At 55.1% G+C, this 20,744-nt stretch overlaps 1 protein-coding gene across 7 annotated transcripts in view; it reads right to left on the bottom strand.

Moving 5' to 3' along the window:
- Positions 1–20,744, bottom strand: part of EHMT1 (euchromatic histone lysine methyltransferase 1) — a 111,445-nt gene that overhangs the window by 7,943 nt on the left and 82,758 nt on the right. For all 7 annotated transcript variants that reach the window (XM_070456755.1, XM_020888447.2, XM_070456738.1 and 4 more), the window contains 6 exons: positions 16,354–16,476; positions 8,022–8,123; positions 5,769–5,873; positions 1,163–1,317; positions 336–503; positions 110–254 (listed from right to left, as the gene is read on the bottom strand). In XM_070456755.1, coding sequence (XP_070312856.1) covers positions 110–254; positions 336–503; positions 1,163–1,317; positions 5,769–5,873; positions 8,022–8,123; positions 16,354–16,476 — 798 coding nt within the window. The remainder of the gene's footprint in view (positions 1–109; positions 255–335; positions 504–1,162; positions 1,318–5,768; positions 5,874–8,021; positions 8,124–16,353; positions 16,477–20,744) is intronic.

The following is a 20,744-nucleotide window of genomic DNA, read 5'->3' as shown; positions in this document are numbered from 1 at the left end:
CAGACGCTGGGGAGCGGCCAGAGCCGGCCCAGCAGAGCTGAGGGCGGCCAGAGCATGGGCCTGAGCCTCCCGCCACCCAGCGACCGCTCGGTCCAGGGCCCCCGCCAACCTGCAGGTGGGTGATGTTCCTGTCGATGTTCATGGGGGACGTCACACAGTTCTGAGACACATACTTGTAGTTGCTGGGGCACGGCTCACCATCCACGCCGTTGACGCAGGGGATGGGGATCCGCTCGTAGCCCCGAGCGATGTCCCTGCCACAGGGGGCGTGTCAGCTCCAGGTGGGCCCCGCTCCCTCCCGCGCCTGCGCCGCCCTGATACTGGCCGCTCCTCACCTGCTCACCGTCTTCTCCACCGGGGCGGGCCTGTCGGGGGCCGCATCCCGCAGAGCCTGGCTCACCTGCAGGGCGCTCCACACCTGCGAGTTGAGGCTGGCGCACTGCAGGGGTGTCTCCCCCTCCTTGTTCTTCAGAGTGACGTCCGAGTCCCGGGACAGGAAGAGGCTGCACAGAGAGCAAGGCACCGGACACGGAGCCCTTCAGTGCAAGACTCAACGACAAGACGCAGGCAGCACGCCCACCCAGTGCAAACAGGACCCGCCGCCTGCTCCCAGACGGCACAGCCTGCAGACCGGCGCCTCCCGCCACCACGCAGACACAGCCTCCTCCCCACAAGCACTGTCCTTCGCGGGAAGAGCACAGAAACTAGGGATGGCATCCGACTTTTCTCAGCTTTTCCATTAAAGGCACCCTCGGGATGAAAGGACAGCCACGTCTCTTGGCCACAAGCTCAGCACCTGGCAGGCGATGGTGCTGCCAGGGAGGATCAGACAGTGCGCCAGAGCTCGGCGCCCCCAGGGACCCCATCCAAGAGGGCGCAGGCCCCATGGCAGGGGCACCCCTTGTCCCAAGCCCCCATGCAGGGAGGACGGGGCCGCACAGCCCTGAGCTTCCGCCTGGAGCGGAGCAAAGGCTCTGGCAAGCGGAGCTCCCAGCGACCCGTCTGCCCTCCAGACGGTGTTGCTCCCCTGGCCCCGAGCTGGGAGCCTCCAGGATGGCAGATTTTCACCGCAATCCTCCCAAGCTACGCTGACCACTGACCGCAGGCCTGGTGGGAGAGGCCTTCCGCCGCAGGAAGTCCCCGGGGCCCTGGAGCCACTCACACGACACAGGCGTAGCGGTCCTCCCTGGCTGCGATGTGCAGGGGCGAGTCCCCGTGGATGTTCACCGCGTGCAGGTCGCACCTGGCGGCCAGCAGGATCTCGGCAATGTCCACGCAGCCCGAGAAGGCCGCCCAATGCAGGCAGATGTTCTCCTCCTGGGCGAGGGACACGGGGGTGAGCCCCACCGAACAAAGGCGTCCTGCTGTTCTGTCTCATTTTCATTAAAATGTACATCACAGTGCAGAGCAGGTTAAAACAGAAAGCGGCCTCCTGAGCTGGGCTCCACCGCACACGACACACCATCGAGGGCCAGTCTACCTGCCTTTTAAATTACGTTCCTTCTGAAGCACAGCTATGACTGCAGCATAGTGATGCTTGTATAAGATTTGAAAAAGGCAAATCTGATTGAAACTTTTATTTCATAAAAATCTAAAAACTTTAAATGAGGCAAAGAAAAATTTTGAAGTACCTGTGCCATATGTAAAATACATGATTTACCACATATAGATTATACACGTGATATAATCTACCATGTTAAGTCTGTTAGAACACTAGTTTTTAAAAAACAAATGTGAAAACGAAAGGTAAATAAAAAACAACATAAGATAACAATGAGGAGCAAACCTTAAAGTCAAAAGACAAAGTCTAAATGAGAACCACGGCACATCCAACCTGCTGCATGCGGCCCCGCGCACAGAGAGCCCACCCAGAGCAGCCCCTGGTCCCGGCTCCCAGAGCAGGGCGCCCCAAGCCCCCAGCTCCGCTCCCCCCCTCCGGCCCCCGGCTCCACCTCCCTTGCAGACACGCCCAGCGATGTTCCCGCTGCCCTTTCTGGCCACTGGCATCGGGGCTGCGGCCTCCACTCTCTGCTGTGTGGGCAGAGGGCGCATCATGTCCAGGATGCCGGGCCCTGCTCCGCCCAGCGCATCCCCACACCTCATACGTCCCAGGCCTCCAGCTCAGCCACCTTGAGGAAGACGGTGTGGAGCAGGACTGAGGGGCCAGGGCCTGCTCCGCTTGCTGAGTCCACAGAGAAAGCGAAGCAGGCTCCTCTCCCCGGCATCGCTGTCAGAAGCCCCCGCCCCAGGTTCCACCTGCCGCACACCTGTGGGCTCCTCAGTGAAACGGAGACCCAAGGGCCTCTTCCTGCTCCAGCATCAGAGCTCTCCGAGACCGTATCAGCAGAACTGAGCCTGTCCCAGCCCCCAGGCCTGCGGTCGGGGGAGGTGCCCGGGCCGCTACCTCAGGACAGGCCCACATGTCTGACAGGCGTACAGCAAAGGAGGGGCAAGAGGGGCTACGATGGGTTCACTCCTACCCACACCTCGGTGGAAACGCAGGCAGCTACAGTTTTCAGGAGCAGTGAAGGGCTGCACCCCGAGGGGAGAGTGAGGTGGCTGCTGCTCCCTATCCCTCTCAGCTCCAGATCAGGCGGCCCCAGGACAAGGCGGCCAGGGGTGAGGGCCAGCGGTGGGCTGAGAAAGGCCTCTGGAGGGCTACACATTCCAAGCCTGGGCCTCCAGGAGGACACACCGGTGCACAAGACTCAGTGCCGGCCCCACAAGGTACGGATGACCAGTCTCAGCTGAGACCTGTTCAGACCACCTGACAAACTTAGAAAGCAAAACCCCACATGACTGGGCCATTTCCAAATATCACTGCTGCACTGGGAACAAGGTTGAAGACAGATTCCCAGCAAGGTGAGTTCACAGCATCTTGACTCCAGTGTCAGCTTACCAGACAGGCAAAGACATGGAAAACCAGACCTACAACGAGCAGAAAGTCAACCTCCCAAACCCAGAAATGACACACAGGGTGGACCAGCAAACTCGGGCATCAGAGAAACCGAACAACTGTGTTCAGAAGAGACACACTTCAGAAAATACCAAGAAGGCCCTGCAGAACGTTCGGAGCTGAAGGCCACAGTGCCCGAGGTGGGAGCACACGGGACAGAATCAGCAGCATAGCAGACACCGTGGAGGAGGCCAGCGGGCTAGGACACAGCGCGCAGGACCAACGGAGCAGACGTCCAGAGTGAAAAACAGCCTCAGCAAATGAAAAGGGCTTCAGTGAGCGGTGGGACAGCTTCTCGGTACACATGGAGCCAGAGCCTCCCCAAGGGGGGTGGGGCAGAGGCGATTCTGGAGTGAGCAGGAAGCTTCCAGGTTGGTAAAGCCCCCCTACAACGGACCCAGGGGGCTCCATGAACCCTCAATGCACACTTGCATGCACACATCACCAGGCACCTTGCAGTAAGAGCACCAAACCCCAGTAACCAAGAGACAACCTTAAAGGAACCCGGAAGCAAAGAGGCACGTGACACAGAGAAACCCAGCAAGGCCTTCCCGCTGGGGGCGTGCGGAGCCCGGACTCGGAAGCGCCGGAACCACCCGTCACTCACACTCTTCACCCAGAAGAGCACCTTGCAAGAGCGAGGGAAAGGACTCTGCGGGCGTTAAGAAGCTGAGGTTTCACCCCAGGGCACCCACCATGGCGGAAAATGCAGACAGACCTCAGACACACAGAAGAAATGGCAGTGGACACACGGGCCTGAGGAGGAGGGGACTCCGGGAGCCAGACACCAGGCTCATCATCACAGCCTTTCTCAGAGGCCACCGCTGTTTAAACAAACAGCACCATATTATGTTGTTTATTTAGTAAAATACATGAGAGGAACAGAAGCGGATACTGGGAGGTTCTCACAGGCCCTGAAGCGACGTTCGTCAGGAGGGCCTGCCCCAGAACAAGGACAGGGCCCAGGCCCGGAAGACAAGCGTGGCCACCGGGCAGAGCCCATGGAGGGGGAAAGGCCGCTTCCTACGCACACTGCTGGCAACAGTGACAGGTCCACACACCAAGAAGAAAGAGCCCAGCCCCACCTCCTACCATGCACCTGAATCTATAGACTACAACAGGAGACATGGAGTGTCTGGGTGGGGCATGGATTTCACACGTGATAAACAACCCTCCCACCAACGCAGGAGACCTAAGAGATGTAGGTTTCATCCCTGGCAAGGGAAGATCCCCCGGAAAAGGAAATGGCAACCCACTCCAATATCTTTGCCTGGCAAATGCCATGGACAGAGGAGCCTGGTGGGCTATGGTCCATAGGGTCACAGAGTCAACACAACTGAAGCAACTTAGCACACACATAGACAAAATAATTGATAAACTGAACTGAGAGTAACAGAATACACTATCTGATAAAGGACTTCTATCTAGAATACACAGAAACTCTCCAAACTTGAGAATAAGATGAACAATCCAGTAAAAAAATGAAAAGACCTGAAAAGAGAGAAAGACCCAGCATGTCTAGAAGAGCAGTAGAGCGTGGAGCAGCCAGACCCGCCCACTGGGAAACACCCCCACTGCAGGGCTGGCCACGCCCGAGACAGGCCGCAGCCCACACGCAGGACAAGCAGGCGGCTCCACGCAGCCACAGAGAGGGAGCCAGGCCAGCACCCGGGAGGACTGCAAGGAAAAAGGTTGAGAGGGCCGCTCGGCAACACAAGGCAGAAGACTGGCTATGTGCGGTTTGGGGGCTGGTTATGTCTGGTTAAGAAGGACTAGTCATGTCTGTTCGAGGACTCGTTCTCAGGTATCTGGTTATGTCTGGTTAAGAAGGACTAGTCATGTCTGTTAGGGGACTGGTTCTCAGGTATCTGGTATGTGTGGTTAAGGACTAGTCATGTCTGTTAGAGGACTGGTTCTCAGGTATCTGGTTAGGTCTGGTTAAGAAAGACTAGTCATGTCTGTTAGGGGACTGGTTCTCAGGTATCTGGTGTGTATGATTAAGAAGCACTGGTTATGTCCGTGTCAGGCGTGTTCAGTATTCCCAGGTAAGGGCCTATCTCGGGCCCGGGTGCCCCCAGCAGCAGTGCCCTTGGTGGGGTTACTGCTCCCAGGCTCTGTGGGAGGGTCCTCTTGCAAAGCAGCCACCGCTCCCATCCTGTCTTCACATGGTCCACTTGGGGCTCTGAGCAGAGGGATGGCTGTGCCTTTCTGCCTTACTCCATCATCAACGCCATGGACTTGTGGCCAGCTTCCTACTTACGGCTCTGGTAACTCTGCAAAGGTGGACACAGCTCACGAGCATAGCCCGTCCGTGTCCCGGGAACCCTGTCCCTCGCCTGGGAGGCAGCACACAGGTTCATGCCAGAGCAGGCCACCACCCACTGGTGCTGGGACCCCCGAAGCCTTCCCAAGATGAGACTCCCCTTCAGCTTCATCAGAAGTGCCTGGTGCTGCCTGCAAGCAAACTCCCCCACCAACACACAGCCGAAGGCTGTTCCCAGAGAGCCCAGCGCCTCAGCACCTCAGCTCCAGGGTGGGGTGCCTTGGGCCACAGTCCCCACCACAGACACCGGAGTCAATGTCTCTAAACTTCTGGAAACACAGCTCCACCCGAGGCAGGTCTCAGGGCCTGTGCCCCTTGGTTCACACCCAACTACTGGCTGACACAGGACATCGCACTGGGTCAGCACACACTGGCGACTGGACAGGAAGAGGTCAGGGCAGGCGCTAGGATGCGGCCTCCACGACCAATGTGCCATCAGCCACCCTACGTCCACCTGTCCTCCAGGCCCTCCTGCCAGGGGAGACTCACGTTGTCCCGGATGTTGATGTCGGACCCCTTGGAGAGCAACAGCTTCACGAGGTCCACGTGTTTGTACTCAGTGGCCCAGATCATGGGTGTCCAGCCGCCATCATCCTAATTTCAAAAAAAACGAAAAACCTATCACAGCCCCTGGATGTGCAAGGAGAGACAGTCATCACTCAGGACCTGAGAGTGGCCCCGGGGAGGGGGTAGGAGTGGGGGCCCCATCCTGCTAAAGGAAACCGAGGTTCGGGGCACTGCCCAGGGACCCTGGTGAGTGCAGGCAGGCCACCTGGGAACCAACACACCTGCACCCCGGACAGCATCACCTATGAAAGGGGCCAGGACAGCGCAGGGCCGGGGGCAGAGAGCAGGGCCGGGGGCAGAGCAGGGCCGGGGACAGAGCGCAGGGCCGGGGGCAGAGCAGGGCCAGGGGCAGTGCAGGGCCAGGGGCAGAGCAGGGCCAGGACAGAGCAGGGCCGGGGGCAGAGAGCAGGGCCGGGGCAGAGCAGGGGCGGGGGCAGTGCAGGGCCAGGGGCAGAGCATAGGGCCGGGGCAGAGCAGGGGCGGGGGCAGAGCGCAGGGCCAGGACAGAGCAGGGCCGGGGGCAGAGCGCAGGGCCGGGGGCAGTGCAGGGCCAGGGGCAGAGCATAGGGCCGGGGCAGAGCAGGGGCAGGGGCAGAGCGCAGGGCCAGGACAGAGCAGGGCCGGGGGCAGAGAGCAGGGCCGGGGGCAGAGCAGGGCCAGGACAGAGCAGGGGCGGGGGCAGAGCGCAGGGCCGGGGGCAGAGAGCAGGGCCGGGGGCAGTGCAGGGCCAGGGGCAGAGCATAGGGCCGGGGCAGAGCGCAGGGCCGGGGGCAGAGCGCAGGGGCGGGGGCAGAGCGCAGGGCCAGGACAGAGCAGGGCCGGGGGCAGAGAGCAGGGCCAGGACAGAGCAGGGGCGGGGGCAGAGTGCAGGGCCAGGACAGAGCAGGGCCGGGGGCAGAGCAGGGCCAGGACAGAGCAGGGGTGGGGGCAGAGCGCAGGGCCGGGGGCAGTGCAGGGCCAGGGGCAGAGCATAGGGCCGGGGCAGAGCAGGGGCAGGGGCAGAGCGCAGGGCCAGGACAGAGCAGGGCCAGGACAGAGCAGGGGCGGGGGCAGAGTGCAGGGCCGGGGGCAGAGCGCAGGGCCGGGGGCAGAGAGCAGGGCCGGGGGCAGAGTGTGCCTGGCTGGTGGGAGGCAGCGACCAGCACACACCTGTCCACTCGGTGGTTCCAGGACAGACCACGCACAAGGCATGAACTACAGACGCCAGATCAGAGGCTGAGGAGCCCGTGAAGGAGGGCAGGGAGCAGAAGCCCACCCAGCTGACCCCGCCCACCGGTGAGGCTGCAGTCCTGCCCAGCCGGCTGTCCCTCTACCCTGCCCCCGCCCTACTCGGCGGTCCCAGGGGTTTATTTAAACCAGGAGCAGCTCGGAGCCAACAAGGCCCACATGGCCAATTCCTCCTCTGGCGGCCAGAGGCTCAGTCCCTGGCAACACAACTTGCTGCCTGCTCTAGTCATCGCATCTTCCCGTGGACACATGCGGCCTCCACGACTGAAGTTAGACGGTGCCCACAGACCTGCTGCGGGACGGGGCACCTGGCAGGGCAGCACAGCGCAGCCCACCGGGGCGGGAGATGAACCTGATCCAAGGGAGGGGGCCCGCAGGGGCACGAACCTCACTGCAGGGAGCGGCGCCGCAGTCCGTCCGGGAGAGCCCGCAGCAGAGCCAGCACACGGGGCACGCTGTGGCGGAGGTGGTCACCCCAGAACCACAGTCATGTGTGGGGTCCCAGGGGGTGGGAAGGGGTCCCTGAGAGTTGGGAGAACCCTTCCTTGCGCCCTCATCTTCTCCCCCAGCCCCTCACAGGTCAGGAGAGGTACACGGGACCTACTCTGTGCTGGGCACTGCAGGACAGCCCAGAGTCCTGACAGCAGCTGGACAGACAGGCAGACGCAAAGCAAGCACACGGCGCCGGGAGGGAAGGGGAGCATCCCAGGGCAGCTCGGCCCATGGAGGCTGGGGCCCCGCTCGAACGGCAGTGCCTGAAGACGGGCCTCTAGGAGGCCAGCGAGCCAGCAAGCAGGCCAGGAGGCGGACAGGCTGGGGAGAAGAGGCCAGGTCTCCAGGCTCTGCAGAGGTGGCCCTGAGAACAGGCAGGGCCAGGACCATCGCGAGGACTCGTCTCAGGTCAAGCCGAGCCAGTGAGGCAGCATCAAGAGCGGACGGGGCGTTTACCTGACAGTTGACGTCCATCTGCCCATTTGAGAGCAGGTACTGAACCACGTCGTAGTGGCCTTTCTTGGCAGCCAGGTGCAAGCAGGTCGAGCCCTCTGCGTCCTGTAACAGGAGAGCCGCTGAGGTCCCACAGCCGACAGGTCCCGGGAGCCCTAGGGCGCTGAGCTTGCCCCACCTGACGCCCCATGGCAACCAAGCCCCAGGGCCCATCAGCAGGCGTCTGCTGGCTGGCCTTTGTCTCCATCTCCCAAGAACCTAAATCTACCTCAGCCACGGAACACCCAGCACCAGAGCCACCGCCCACCCCCCACCCCACCCTCCGAGTAGAGGCCAGACGGGGCGGGGGGAGCACCGGCCTTATCGACGCTCGCAGGTGGGTGCCCCCCGAGGCTTTCGATACACAAGTGCGCATCCAGAAACAAAGACTTCGCGTGCTAAGCTGTAACGTGTAGACAGACACCCTTCTGCAATCCACTCAGTCCCACATCCTGAGGGCTGCATTGGGCACATGCCGCACCTGCTCACTTACACTCGCTGATGTTGGGCAGCCCAGCCTGTGTCACTCGTCAAGGAGAACTGGGCTGCCAGGACTTCCTCTTGTGCAAGACGCACCAAATGCTGCGACGTGTCTCCTCGGTGCCCTGTGACCCTGACCCGGAGACCCCCGCCCCACAGCAGTGACGTGCGCTCCTCCCCGGGGGGCTCAGCTGTGGGTTCACAGGACCCACGGCCAGGGACGGGGGCTGCCTGACCGCCCTCCACCTGCAGGAGGCCCGCCGCACTGTGCGGCCCCTCCCGTGCTCCGTGCGTCTTCTGTTCAACAGAAACACGAAAATCTCTTTTTTTTTATATGGACCATTTCCTTATTGAATTCACTGGAACACTGCTTCTGTTACCGTCTCTTGGCTCTGAGGTATGTGGGATCTCAGCTCCCTGACCCTGCACTGGGAGGTCGAAGCTTAACCACCGCACCAGGGAAGGCCTAGAAATCCTGAATTCTGACGCTCTCAACAGTATCAACCTCTTCTGTACTTTTTTGTGTCCTGCTGAGGAAACCCTTCCCTCTTCGCCTCCGAACGCTCTATGCCCTCACCTGCTGCACTTGACTCTTCTGTTCACCACATGCCTGACGCGCCTTCACCCTGCTCACTCCTGCCTGGTCGTGAGTGTTGCCTGTGTTAGCATGCTGTGTTAGCATGTTCTATCCATGTGTTAGCATGTGCTCCCCACATCCAGTGCCAGGTTAACACATAATCTCCATGTGTCCCCGGGTATTCTCTATGTGTGCATGTGTGCTCTCCATGTGTTCATGGGTTCTGTGTCAGCGTGTGCTCTGTGTTCACTGCGCTGTTAGCACACGCTCTCCCTATGTTCACATGTGCTGTGTTAGCGTGTGCTCTCCATGTGTTCACGTGTGCTCTCCATGCTAGTGTGTGCCCTGCATGGTCACTGTGCTGTGTTGGGGTGTGCTCTCCATGTGTTCATGGGTTCTGTGTCAGCGTGTGCTGTGTTCACTGCGCTGTTAGCACACGCTCTGCATATGTTCACAAGTGCTCTGTTAGCGTGTGCTCTCCATGTGTTCACGTGTGCTCTCCATGCTAGTGTGTGCCCTACATGGTCACTGTGCTGTGTTGGGGTGTGCTCTCCATGTGTTCATGGGTTCTGTGTCAGCGTGTGCTGTGTTCACTGCGCTGTTAGCACACGCTCTGCATATGTTCACATGTGCTGTGTTAGCGTGTGCTCTCCATGTGTTCACGTGTGCTCTCCATGCTAGTGTGTGCCCTGCATGGTCACTGTGCTGTGTTGGGGTGTGCTCTCCACGTGTTCATGGGTTCTGTGTCAGCGTGTGCTGTGTTCACTGCGCTGTTAGCACACGCTCTGCATATGTTCACATGTGCTGTGTTAGCGTGTGCTCTCCATGTGTTCACGTGTGCTCTCCATGCTAGTGTGTGCCCTGCATGGTCACTGTGCTGTGTTGGGGTGTGCTCTCCACGTGTTCATGGGTTCTGTGTTAGCGTGTGCTCTGTGTTCACTGCGCTGTTAGCACACGCTCTGCATATGTTCACAAGTGCTCTGTTAGCGTGTGCTCTGTGTCAGTGTTCTGTGTGCTCACTGTGCTGTGTTAGCACGCGCTCTCCGTGTGTTCGCATGTGCTCTCCACATGTTCACATGTGCTCTCTGTGGAAGCAGGGCTGGCTCTAGTCTGTTCACCGGCTCAAACATCTCCTCAGGCTGCAGGGCTTCATCCTTTGATGCTAAACAGAACCACGACGTGGTGAGGGTCAGATGACCATCTTGCTGTGGGCCCACCTGTTTTTACTCCTCTTTTCCTGCTTTCCAGTCACAAAGTACTAAGATTTCATTTTACTTCCTCTACTACCTTTAAAAAATATTTGCTTAAAGCTATGCTTCTTTTAAGTTACTCCTCAGTATTCTGCAAGATCACAACTTCCAACTGTCCACAGCTCAGAGCAGCACTGCCTGCTCCCAGAACTGACCCCGAGGGCCATGCTCACACCGCTCCGCCGTCCCCTAGCTCCCACGGTCGTGTCGATGTCCTGTCTGTGTAAACTCCATCTCACAATACTCTTCTTCCTTTAAACAGCCTTCACCTTTTAATAAACTTACAGAAAATAAGTTTTTCTAACTCACCATTTCCTGTATTTTCATTATTTCCAAGGATGAGATTTTCCTCCTGGCTTTACTGTAAATCTGCTATTAGTTCTGTCAGTTTTTGTGCACCTGAAAATGTTTTATTTCACAATTGTTTCTGAAGGACACTTGTATTGGCTGTAGCATTCTGGACAAACATGTTTTTGGACTTTTTCCCCTCTCAGCACAATGAGAAAATCACTGCACGGTCTCCTGGCCCCTGTGGCTTCGTGTGCGCAGCTGGCGAGCACACGCGGTGTTCACTACCGTGTGCTGTACCAGGCTGCTCTTCTGGGGCTGCATTAGGCTCTCCACAGTCTAACGTGATGAATTTCGGCGTAGCAGCCTGTGCATTTGTCCAGCTTGGGGTTTGCTGAGATTCTTGAACCTGGAGGTTATTTTTCATCAAATTTGGAAAATTTATGACCACTTTTCCTTCAATACATTTTCTTCCACTGGGTCTCCCTCCTTTCCGGGACTCTAACCACACAGACAGCTCAGTGTTATCCTACAGTCTGCTTCTCAGACAGACTATCTTCTGTGACTAGTCTTGGGTTTCAAGGGCCCCTCTTTCTATGGCACCCAAAGTGCAGCTGGGCGCACTGGTGAACTGTCCACTCCAGACCTGTACCAGCCCCTTGTCCTGCTGGTATAGCTACTCCTACAAAGCCCTCAGCCCTGACCTCCTGCCTCTGCAGCAGTGCTTTGCTTGGGCACTGGCTCCAGTGATGGGGCCAGGAAACTGTCCCCTGGCCAAGCACTAGGCAGAATTCACCCACCCATCCTAATGGAGGACTAACATTTACCTGCAGGCATTTATAGAGCAGCTAAAGGTTGCCAGATCTCAAAACCCACCAAAGCAAAGGACTAGATACTGCCTTAAAAAAACATCCATGACTCATGTAACTTTGTTGTTGTTCAGCTGTGAAGTTGTGTCCGACTCTTTGTGACCCCATGAAGTACAGCGAGCCAGGCTTCCCTGTCCTCCACTATCTCCCGCTGCTGCTGCCGCTGCTAAGTTGCTTCGACTGAAGTGACTGTCGGACTCTGCGCAACCCCATGGACTGTGGCCTACCAGGCTCCTCCGTCCATGGGACTCTCCAGGAGAGAGCGCTGGAGTGGGCTGACATGGCCTTCTCCACTATCTCCTGGAGTTTGCTCAAACTCATCTCCATTGGTGCAGTGATGCCATCCAACCATCTCATCCTGTGTTGCCCACTTCTCCTCTTGCCCCCAATCTTCCCCAGCATCAGAGTCTTTTCCAATGAGTCAGCTCCTCTCATCAGGTGGCCAAAGTATTGGGGCTTCAGCTTCAACATCAGTCCTTCCAATAAATATTCAGGGTTGATTTCCTTTAGGATTGACTGGTCTGATCTCCTGGCTGTCCAAGGACTCCCAAGAGTCTTCTCCAGCACCACAGTTTGAAAGCATCAATTCTTCAGCACTCAGCCTTCTTTATTGTTCAACTCTCACATCCGTACATGACTACTGGAAAAACCATAGCTTTGACTATTCAGACCTTTGTTGGCAAAGTGATGTCTCTGCTTTTTAACATGTTCTCCAGGTTTGTCATAGCTTTCCTTCCAAGGAGCAAGTGTCGTTTAATCTCATGACTGCAGTCACCCTCCGCAGTGATTTTGGAGTCCAAGAAAATAAAACCTGCCACTGCTTCCACTTTTTATCCATCTATTTGCCATGAAGTGATGCAACTGGATTCCATGATCTTAGTTTTTTGAATGTTGAGTTTCAAGTCACATTTTTCGCTCTCCTCTTTCAACTTCATCAAGAGGCTCTTTAGTTTCTCTTCACTTTCAGCCCTTACAGTGGTATTATCTGCATGTCTGAAGTTATTGATATTTTTCCCAGTAATCTTGATTCCAGCTTGTGATTCATCCAGCCCAGCATTTCACATGATGTACTCTGCATATGTAAATAACTATATACAAAAAACTGTTTGACAGAAGCATATTAAAATAATAAAAAAAAAACTCATTTTGCATATCAAACTGTGAGTATTTTTTTAACTGTAATGGTTGGTGTTGGTAAGAGTGCAGGGAAATGAGTACTCACATACTTCCAGGTGCATTTAAGAAAGAGGGATCAAAAGCCTTAAAAATCATTATATATCTTGACCCCAAAAATCCTTGACCAGAAAAAAATCTGTCTTAAACATGTGAAAAGACTTAGCTATGAAATGTCTGTTGAAGCACTGTGTATAATAAAAATTGATCATCCACATATTAAACTAGTGAATCTGGCAAAAATGATACAAATTATATCACGAAATATAACATAACCACTTGAAATAATGTTTAGAATAACATTTAATAACATAGAAAAATAGAATTTGATGGGAAAAAGGAGTTGATAAATTAGTATGAACTATATGATGATTTTTCCAGTGGAAAAAATGTGTATTAATGTGAAAGGCTCTAAGATTTAACACTTTTATTGTTACTGTGTGTATCTAACCTAAAACTTGCCATTCTAACCATTTTTGAGCCACTCCATGGCCTCGTTAATTGCTCTATGAGCCATGAAACCATCACCACTCTGATCTCAGGACCTCCCACCAGCCCAGGCAGGAGCTCAGGCAGCACCACTCAGCCTGTCCCTGCTCTCACCCCGAGGGGCCTCATCTCTAAATCTGCCTGGTCAGCTTTCTCACGTAAGTGGAATCACACACTGCTCGTCGTGTGTCCGCTTCCTCGCGTGAGTGGAATCACACACTGTTCGTCCTGTGTCAGCTTCCTTCTCTCAGCGTACAGTTCTCAAGTTCACCCATGTTGCAGCTTGTGTTGGAATCTCCTTCCTTTTTGAAGACTGAACAACGCTCCACCTCAGGGATGGATCACATCTGGCTTATCCACCATACATCAATGGACCCTGGGGGGCTTCCACCTTTTGGTAACTGTAAACAACGTAGAGAAGCAGGTGTATACACACCTGTCTGTCCTTGCTTCCTGTCTCCTTGGGTACACACCTTGGACTAGAATCACTGGATCATACAGTTAAAACTAAGTGTTTAATTTTTTTGAGGAACCACCAGACTATTTTCTACAGTTTTCACATCATTTCACATTTCCACCAGCAATGTATGAGAATTCCAACCTGTCCACAACTTTGCTGGCACTTGTTTTCTGATATTTAGACAACAGTTGTCCTATGGGGTCTCGCTGTGGCTTTGAATGCATTTCCCTAAAGACTAATGATGTTCAGCATCTTTTCATGTGCCAAGTGGCCATTCAAATATAAGTATCTTCCCTGATATCTGCTCAAACTCTGCCCACTTCTGAGCTGGGCTCCAGTCTGTTGTCGAGTAGCAGGACATGTCTATATGATTTGGAGAGTGAGGCCCAGCAGATACAGAATTGATGAATATTTCCCTCTCCTGGGGGGTGGTTTCTTCACTCTCCTTTGATGGACCAAAGTTTTAATTTTGATAAAGTTTAAGTTACTTATTTTCTTCTCATGGTGTCACATCCAAGAAATCACTGCCAAATCCAATATCACATAGATTTCTCTGTTTTCTGTCAAGTGTTTTACAATTTTAGCTCTTGAATGTAGGTGTTTGATCCCCTTGGGTTAACTTGTGAATACACAGTAAGGAAGCAGCCCAGACTCACTCTCCTGTGGGTGGAAGTCCAGTTTTCCCAGCACTTGTGGTGGAAAGACACCCTCTCCTGCCACTGGATGGTCTGGCCAGTAACAGAAATCACCCAGTGCTGTCTGCAGGGTGCACTCAAGGCTCTCTCTGCACCACCCCACAAGTCCACCTCTGCACAGCTCTCCATCTGCTGCTCCACGCGTCCGTCTCGAGGCAGGCACCACACTCTTTGGATTACTGCAGCTCTGTCCTGTTTTGAAGTCAGGAAGTGTGAGGCCTCCAGCGTCGCTCTTTGGCAAGACTACTTTGACTGTTCAGGGTTTCTCTATAGACAACAGTGCTGGGACTCTGACAGGGGCTGCACTGATCTGTAGGTGGCTCTGGGCAGTAAGACTTCCTAACAATACAGTCAGCACTCGGTGCCCACAGATGCAGAACCACAATGAGGAGGGCTGACGGTCACAGTCTCATCAGGGACTGGAGCACCGGTGGGCTGGAATCTGTGGGGGTCCTGCAATCGATCCCCTGCAGATAACAAGGGATGAAAACACTGCCTGCTTCTACTCCACAAACACAGGATAATTTCCATTTATCTATGCCTTTTTAAATTTCTCTCAGCATTGTTTTAGTGTACAAATCTTTTACCTCCTTGGTTAAGCTTATTCCAAAGTATTTTATTCTTCTTTATGCTACTGAAATGGAACTGTGTTCTTAATTTGCTTTTTGGATCATTCACAAGCGGAGAAATACAACTGATACTTCTGTACTAACTTGACATATTAAACTTTCTCAAATGCACTTATCAGTACTGACAAGTCTCCGGGTGGACTCTTCATGACTTTCTACATACAAGAGCATGTCGTCTATGCACAGAGATTATTTTTCTTCCCCTTTCCAACATGGATGCCTCTTTTTCTCTTTCTCCAGTTGCTGTTGTTCAGTTGCCAAGTCACGTCTGACTCTTTACGACCACGTGGATGGCAGCACACCAGGTCCTGTCCTTCACCATCTCCCAGAGTTTGTCCAAGTTCATGTCCATTGAATCAGTGATGTCATCCAACCGTCTCATCCTCTGTTGTCCCCTTCTCATCCTGCCTTCAATCTTTGCCAGCATCAGGGTCTTTTCCAATGAGTTGGTTCTTTGCATCAGGTGGCCAAAGTATTAGTTTCAGCATCAGTCCTTCCAATGAATATTCAGTGCTGATTTCCTTTAGGACTGACTGGTTTGATCTCCTTGCTGTCCAAGGACTCTCAAGAGTCTTCTCCAACACCACAATTCAAAGGCATCAGTTTTTTGGCACTCAGCGTTCTTTATGGTTCAACTCTCACACCCATATGTGACTATTGGGAAGACCGTTAGACTTAACTACATGGGCCTTTGTTGGCAAAGTGGTGTCTTTGCCTTTTAATACACTGTCTAGGTTTGTTATAGCTTTCTTTCCAAGAAGCAATCATCTTCTAATTTCAAGGCTGCAGTCACCAACCACAGTGGTTTTGGAGCCCAAGAAAAGGAGATCTGTCACTGCTTCAACCTTTTCTCCTTCTATTTGCCATGCAGGGATGGGACCACACAACATGATCTTAGTTTTTTTCATATTGAGTTTTAAGCCAGCTTTTTCAGTCTCCTCTTTCACCCTCTTCAAAAGGCTGTTTAGTTCCTTTTCACTTTCTGCCCTTATGGTGCTATCATCTGCATAACTTGAGGTGGTTGATATTTGTCCCAGCAATCTTAATTCCAGCTTGTGCTTCATCCAGCCTGGCACGTCACATGATGACAACTTTCCCGAGAAAGGGTTCCGAGCAGCAGACGGGAGAGGGGAGGTGCCCACCATGAAGGACAGAGCCAGACTCTCCGCACACAAACACTCACTGGTGCTGGTCTGTGGCAGGCTCCGTGCAGCCGGTGCTCACAGTACTTCCCATGAGTAAACTGCCGCTGGACAGGCTGCGCTGCCTACTTCCAGACACCCGTGGGTGGCCGGTGGCCGCCAATCCCCGAGGGCATCCCCGGGAAGCGGCCCTACTCCTCCTCATAAGCAGCCCTACGGGGAGTGGGGTGCGTGTGGAGGGTACCTTGGGATCCACGAGGGCCCCGGCCTTGATGAGGTACTTCACCGCGTCCAAGTGGTTGTTCTCCGCCGCCTCCATCAGAGGGGTCCTCTGGTCCTCGGAGCAGGTGTCGATGTTGGCGCCCGCCTGTGAGAAGAGGGACAGACACTCAGCCTGCAGCCACACCAGGGAGGAGACACCCCCCGGGCTCCGACAGTGGAGACGCAGGGAGCACAGGGGCTACGTTCGGTCTGTCTGCCGACTGAGCCTGAGGCTCCAAAGTGACGGTTCTATTTTCTGTCAGGAAGAGCTTTCACTTCTAAGTTAACTTGGTAAAGATAGCAACATCACTGACAATCCCTTAGAAATAAGAAAGTAAGACCCCAGAACAGACAAAGAAGAGGTGAGGAGAGGGTCTCTGCAAGGCAGGGCCAGGAGATAAGGGGACCAGCTTGCAGTGACCTGGAGCTCTTTCTGGGCTGTTTAATGCTCGCTGAAATAAACTGAACAAAAATTCATCTCCAGCATGTATTTTCTAGTAGTGGGTATACTTAAAAACTAATGAGCGAGCAGGAGTCCTTGGGTAAATTATGTCTAAAATGCAGACGCCCAAGGTGAGCTGTCCACTCAGAGCAAAGCAACTATTTGGCAGCTGAACCTTTTCTATGTGGGGGAGAAACTAACTTCTTAGACTAATGTATGAAGAGCTAACACCTACAAGGCTGTTTTTATTATTTGCAATTAAAACACAAGAGTAAGGATTTCGTGAGAAACTTAAAAGCAGATGGAGAGTGGCACACGGAAGCCAGGGGCTGAGCGGCGGGGGCTGGAAGGAGACCCACTGGCCTCCAGGCAGAGCCTCGGGCGGAGCACGGGCAGCGGGTGGTAAACACACGCTAAACACGCTAAACACGCACGGTCCAAATTGGGCAGGGCGGAGCCGGGACCCCCAGAGCAACCTGGAGGAGCACACACGTGAGGGGCAGGCAGGGTGGAGCACTGCACGGGGCCCAGTAGGCCAGCATGAGGTCAGCCACTCTGCCCGGGTGCACAGGCAGGATGAGCCTCTGCCGGTGGAAGGCCAGGCAGCGCCTGTGACTGGGGGCACACACCTGGCAAGACTCCCCCAGACCCCCAGCCACCCAGAGCTCTCAGGGGGTGGGCAGCCCCAAAGGCAGGGGCCCAGGTCTGAGAGGGCTGCACAGGCTGATGGGCAGGAGCGGAGGCAGGGGCCGCGCTGCAGAGCGTCAGGGTCAGAGGGACATCTCCCCCGCCCCAGCACCAAGACCCCGGGACCGCGAGGACTGGTGCTCTGTGCACCTGTCTGAAACCCAAGCCAGCTGTGACCCACCCAACCGGCGGCACGGAAGCTCCACACAGGACATGTGTACAGCCCAGGACCACAGCAGGGAAGCCAGCCCGAAGGTGACTGACCGTCCCAGGGAGAGGTGGGGTGCCCGGGAGATGACACCGAGCCACCTGAAATACAGGAGGATGGGGATGGAGGGTGAGCCCCCAGAGAACGGGGCGGCACGTGTCAGGGCGACAGCCGCTGCTCTTCCTCCCCTGGGCCCCGAGGCTGCGAGGACAGGCACCTTCCTCATCAGAAGACTCCCCGCTCACAGCCGGCACCAGGTCAGAGCAGAGCACGCGGGAGGACCCGATCAAACCTCCTGGAAGGACGGACAGGGTCAGAGCCAGGACAGACAGACATGCAGGAGAGACAGACAACCGGCAAGAGAGGCCAGAGCAGGGGCCGGCGTGGGGACAACCAGGTGGGGTCAGAGGCTGGGACTGGCCCAGTCCACTGCAGGGCACGGAAGGCAGCACCCGATGGGTCTCGGGCTGCGGTGCTGCAGCTGCCTAGTTGGAGCTGCTCCCATTGAGACCTTGGCATGGAAATGAGTCAGGCCAGGGATGACCAAAAACACTCTTCACAGGCACCCCCTACCCTGACCACGTGATTAAGGGTGCTTCCTGGCTGCCTGGGGCCAGGAGAGGGCACAGGACCAGGGCCAGAGCCCGCCGGGAGGAGGACACAAGAAGTAGGCACCCAGGGGAGCTGGGCCTCCAAGAAGCAGCACCGTGGGATCCAGGGTGAAGCAGAGTGAGCCCACCCACCGCACACGCGGGGCTCTGGGGAAGGGCGGCCCGCCTTGGGAGTGCCCGCCTGAGAACCTCACCTGAGAGGTGCCCAGCTGTCATACCTCCAGGCTCGGACACACAGTGCGGAGCCGTAAAGATCACTAACGTGTGCAGTGCTGGTTCTTTCTAAACCCAACACGTAACATTTTATTCTCCAACGGTTTACAACTCAAGAGAAGCTGCAAAACAGAACACAACACACCTGTGCTCTCTCCCAGGACTGTTTCCTCAATCATGGCCCGTGGGCAGAAGCAGGAATGGGCAGCGGGTCAGCGAGTGGCCCCCAGGCCATGCTGGGTCCCCCGGGTCTGAACAACCCCTTAGGTTGTTGCTCTTTGAATGAAAGAAGGCAAACAAGTCACACCATGTGGCGTTCAGAGGTGGAGAGAGCTCAGTCGTGTGGCCGAGGGTACCTGCAGGGCAGTGAGCCCACAGAGACACACACGTGGTCATGATGACGCCATCCTCAGAGCTGCCCGAGGAGGGGACATGGTGCTTCAGGGGAGAAGCAGACCAGGCCAGTTCCCTCTAGAGCCACTAAGATGAACCAAGATGCTTACATTTTAGACTCTTCTTTATTCATCACACAGGCTTTCCTGGTGGCTCAGCGGTAAAGAATCCGCCTGCCAATGCAGGACTCTTTACACCCTGGGTCAGGATCAATGCCTGGGTCAGGAAGATGCCCTGGAGAAGGAAATGGCAACTCACTCCAGTATTCGTGCCTGGGAAATCTCATGGACAGAAGGGCCTGGTGGGTTGCAGACCACGGGGTCACAAAGAGTAAGACATGACTTAGCAATTAAAACAACAACAAATATGTACACACGTACATATTTTAATGTTAAAAAAAAAGTGGGGTCTTCCCTGTAGGCTGAGTGGTAAAGAATCCATCGCCAATGCAGGAGACACGTGTTCAATCCCTGATCTGGGAAGATTCCGTATGCTACGGAGCAACTAAGCCCATATGACGCAACTACTGAGCCTGCGCTTGAGAGCCTGGGAGCTGCAAACAGCGGAGCCCACGCACCTCACCTAGCAAGGCCCAAACACTCAGAGCTCGCACTCCACAGCAAGAGAGGCCACCGCAGAGATGCCCAAGCACCGCAACTAGAGAAAAGGCAGAGCAGCAGTGAAAACCCAGCTCAACTCAGTGCAATCGCTCAGTCGTGTCTGACTCTTTGCAACGCCATGGACTGCAGCACGCCAGGCCTCCCTGTCCATCACCAACTCCCGGAGCTTACTCAAACTCACATCCATGGAGTCAGTACTACCAAAAAAAAAAAAAGGTAAATAAATTTTTTCAAAAAGGCGGAATTTCCCTGGTGGCTCAAACAGTAAAGCATCTGCCTGTGGTGTGGGAGACCTGGGTTTGATACCTGGGTTGGGAAGATCCCTTGGAGAAGGAAATGGCAACCCATTCCAGTATTCTTGCTTAGAAAATCCCCATGGACAGAGGAGCCTGGTTGGGCTACAATCCCTGGGTTCGCAAAGAGTCAGACACGACCGAGCAAATTCACTTTCATTTCTTTCTTTCAAAAAGGTGGGGGGATATAGGTCCTTTCAAAGGAGTGCAGAGCTGCCTCCTCTAAAGGAAGAAGGAAGTCAGAAGAGGCGGCAGCAGAACCCAGCTGCATGCTATTTAAATAGGTCCATCCAAACGAGCCCCTGGCCCGCCCAAGCCAAAGCTGAGAGGGATCTGAGAAGCGGGTCTCAGGCATCAGAAATCTAAACCAACAGGTAAACCTACTGTAAACATCAATGCAAAAGCAGGCTCCACACTGACACACAACCCTATCCTATGTGCACAGCGCCAGTGAGGAGGCGGGGACAGGATGGAGCCGCCGTGACCACACACAGGAGGCCAGCAGGTGGTGACAGGTGCCCCGAGGGCCCAGCAGAGGCACACTGTGCTCCCAGACCCAGAGCCCTCCTGGGGACCCCAACACGAAAACTGCCAGCTGACAGGCCCAACCAAGAGCCCACCTCCTGCATTTCAGCCCTTTCCTTTTCACACAAACAAGCCAGCACCAGGTATTTGGGGAAAACCTGAAATGAGAAAAGACTAGAACAGAGTTTCCAGCACTGCAGGGAGACCCAGAGGTCACTGAGAAGGATCTCTCAGGGAGCAAGAAAAGACCCAGGAATTCAAATGAGGCAGCACAGGTGAACCCCCATTTGAGGTGAACCCCCAAAAAGAGCTGAGGGTCATGTGGAGCAGTGCCTAAGAAAGTGGACTCGAAGGATGCAGAGCTGGAGAGAAGGTGCGCCAG

Source organism: Odocoileus virginianus, chromosome 2 (genome assembly GCF_023699985.2).
Source record: "Odocoileus virginianus isolate 20LAN1187 ecotype Illinois chromosome 2, Ovbor_1.2, whole genome shotgun sequence".
In the NCBI taxonomy this organism is placed as follows: Eukaryota; Metazoa; Chordata; class Mammalia; order Artiodactyla; family Cervidae; genus Odocoileus; species Odocoileus virginianus.
The sequence above is the reverse complement of the archived record's forward strand: the minus strand, read 5'-3'. Positions and strand labels throughout refer to the sequence as shown.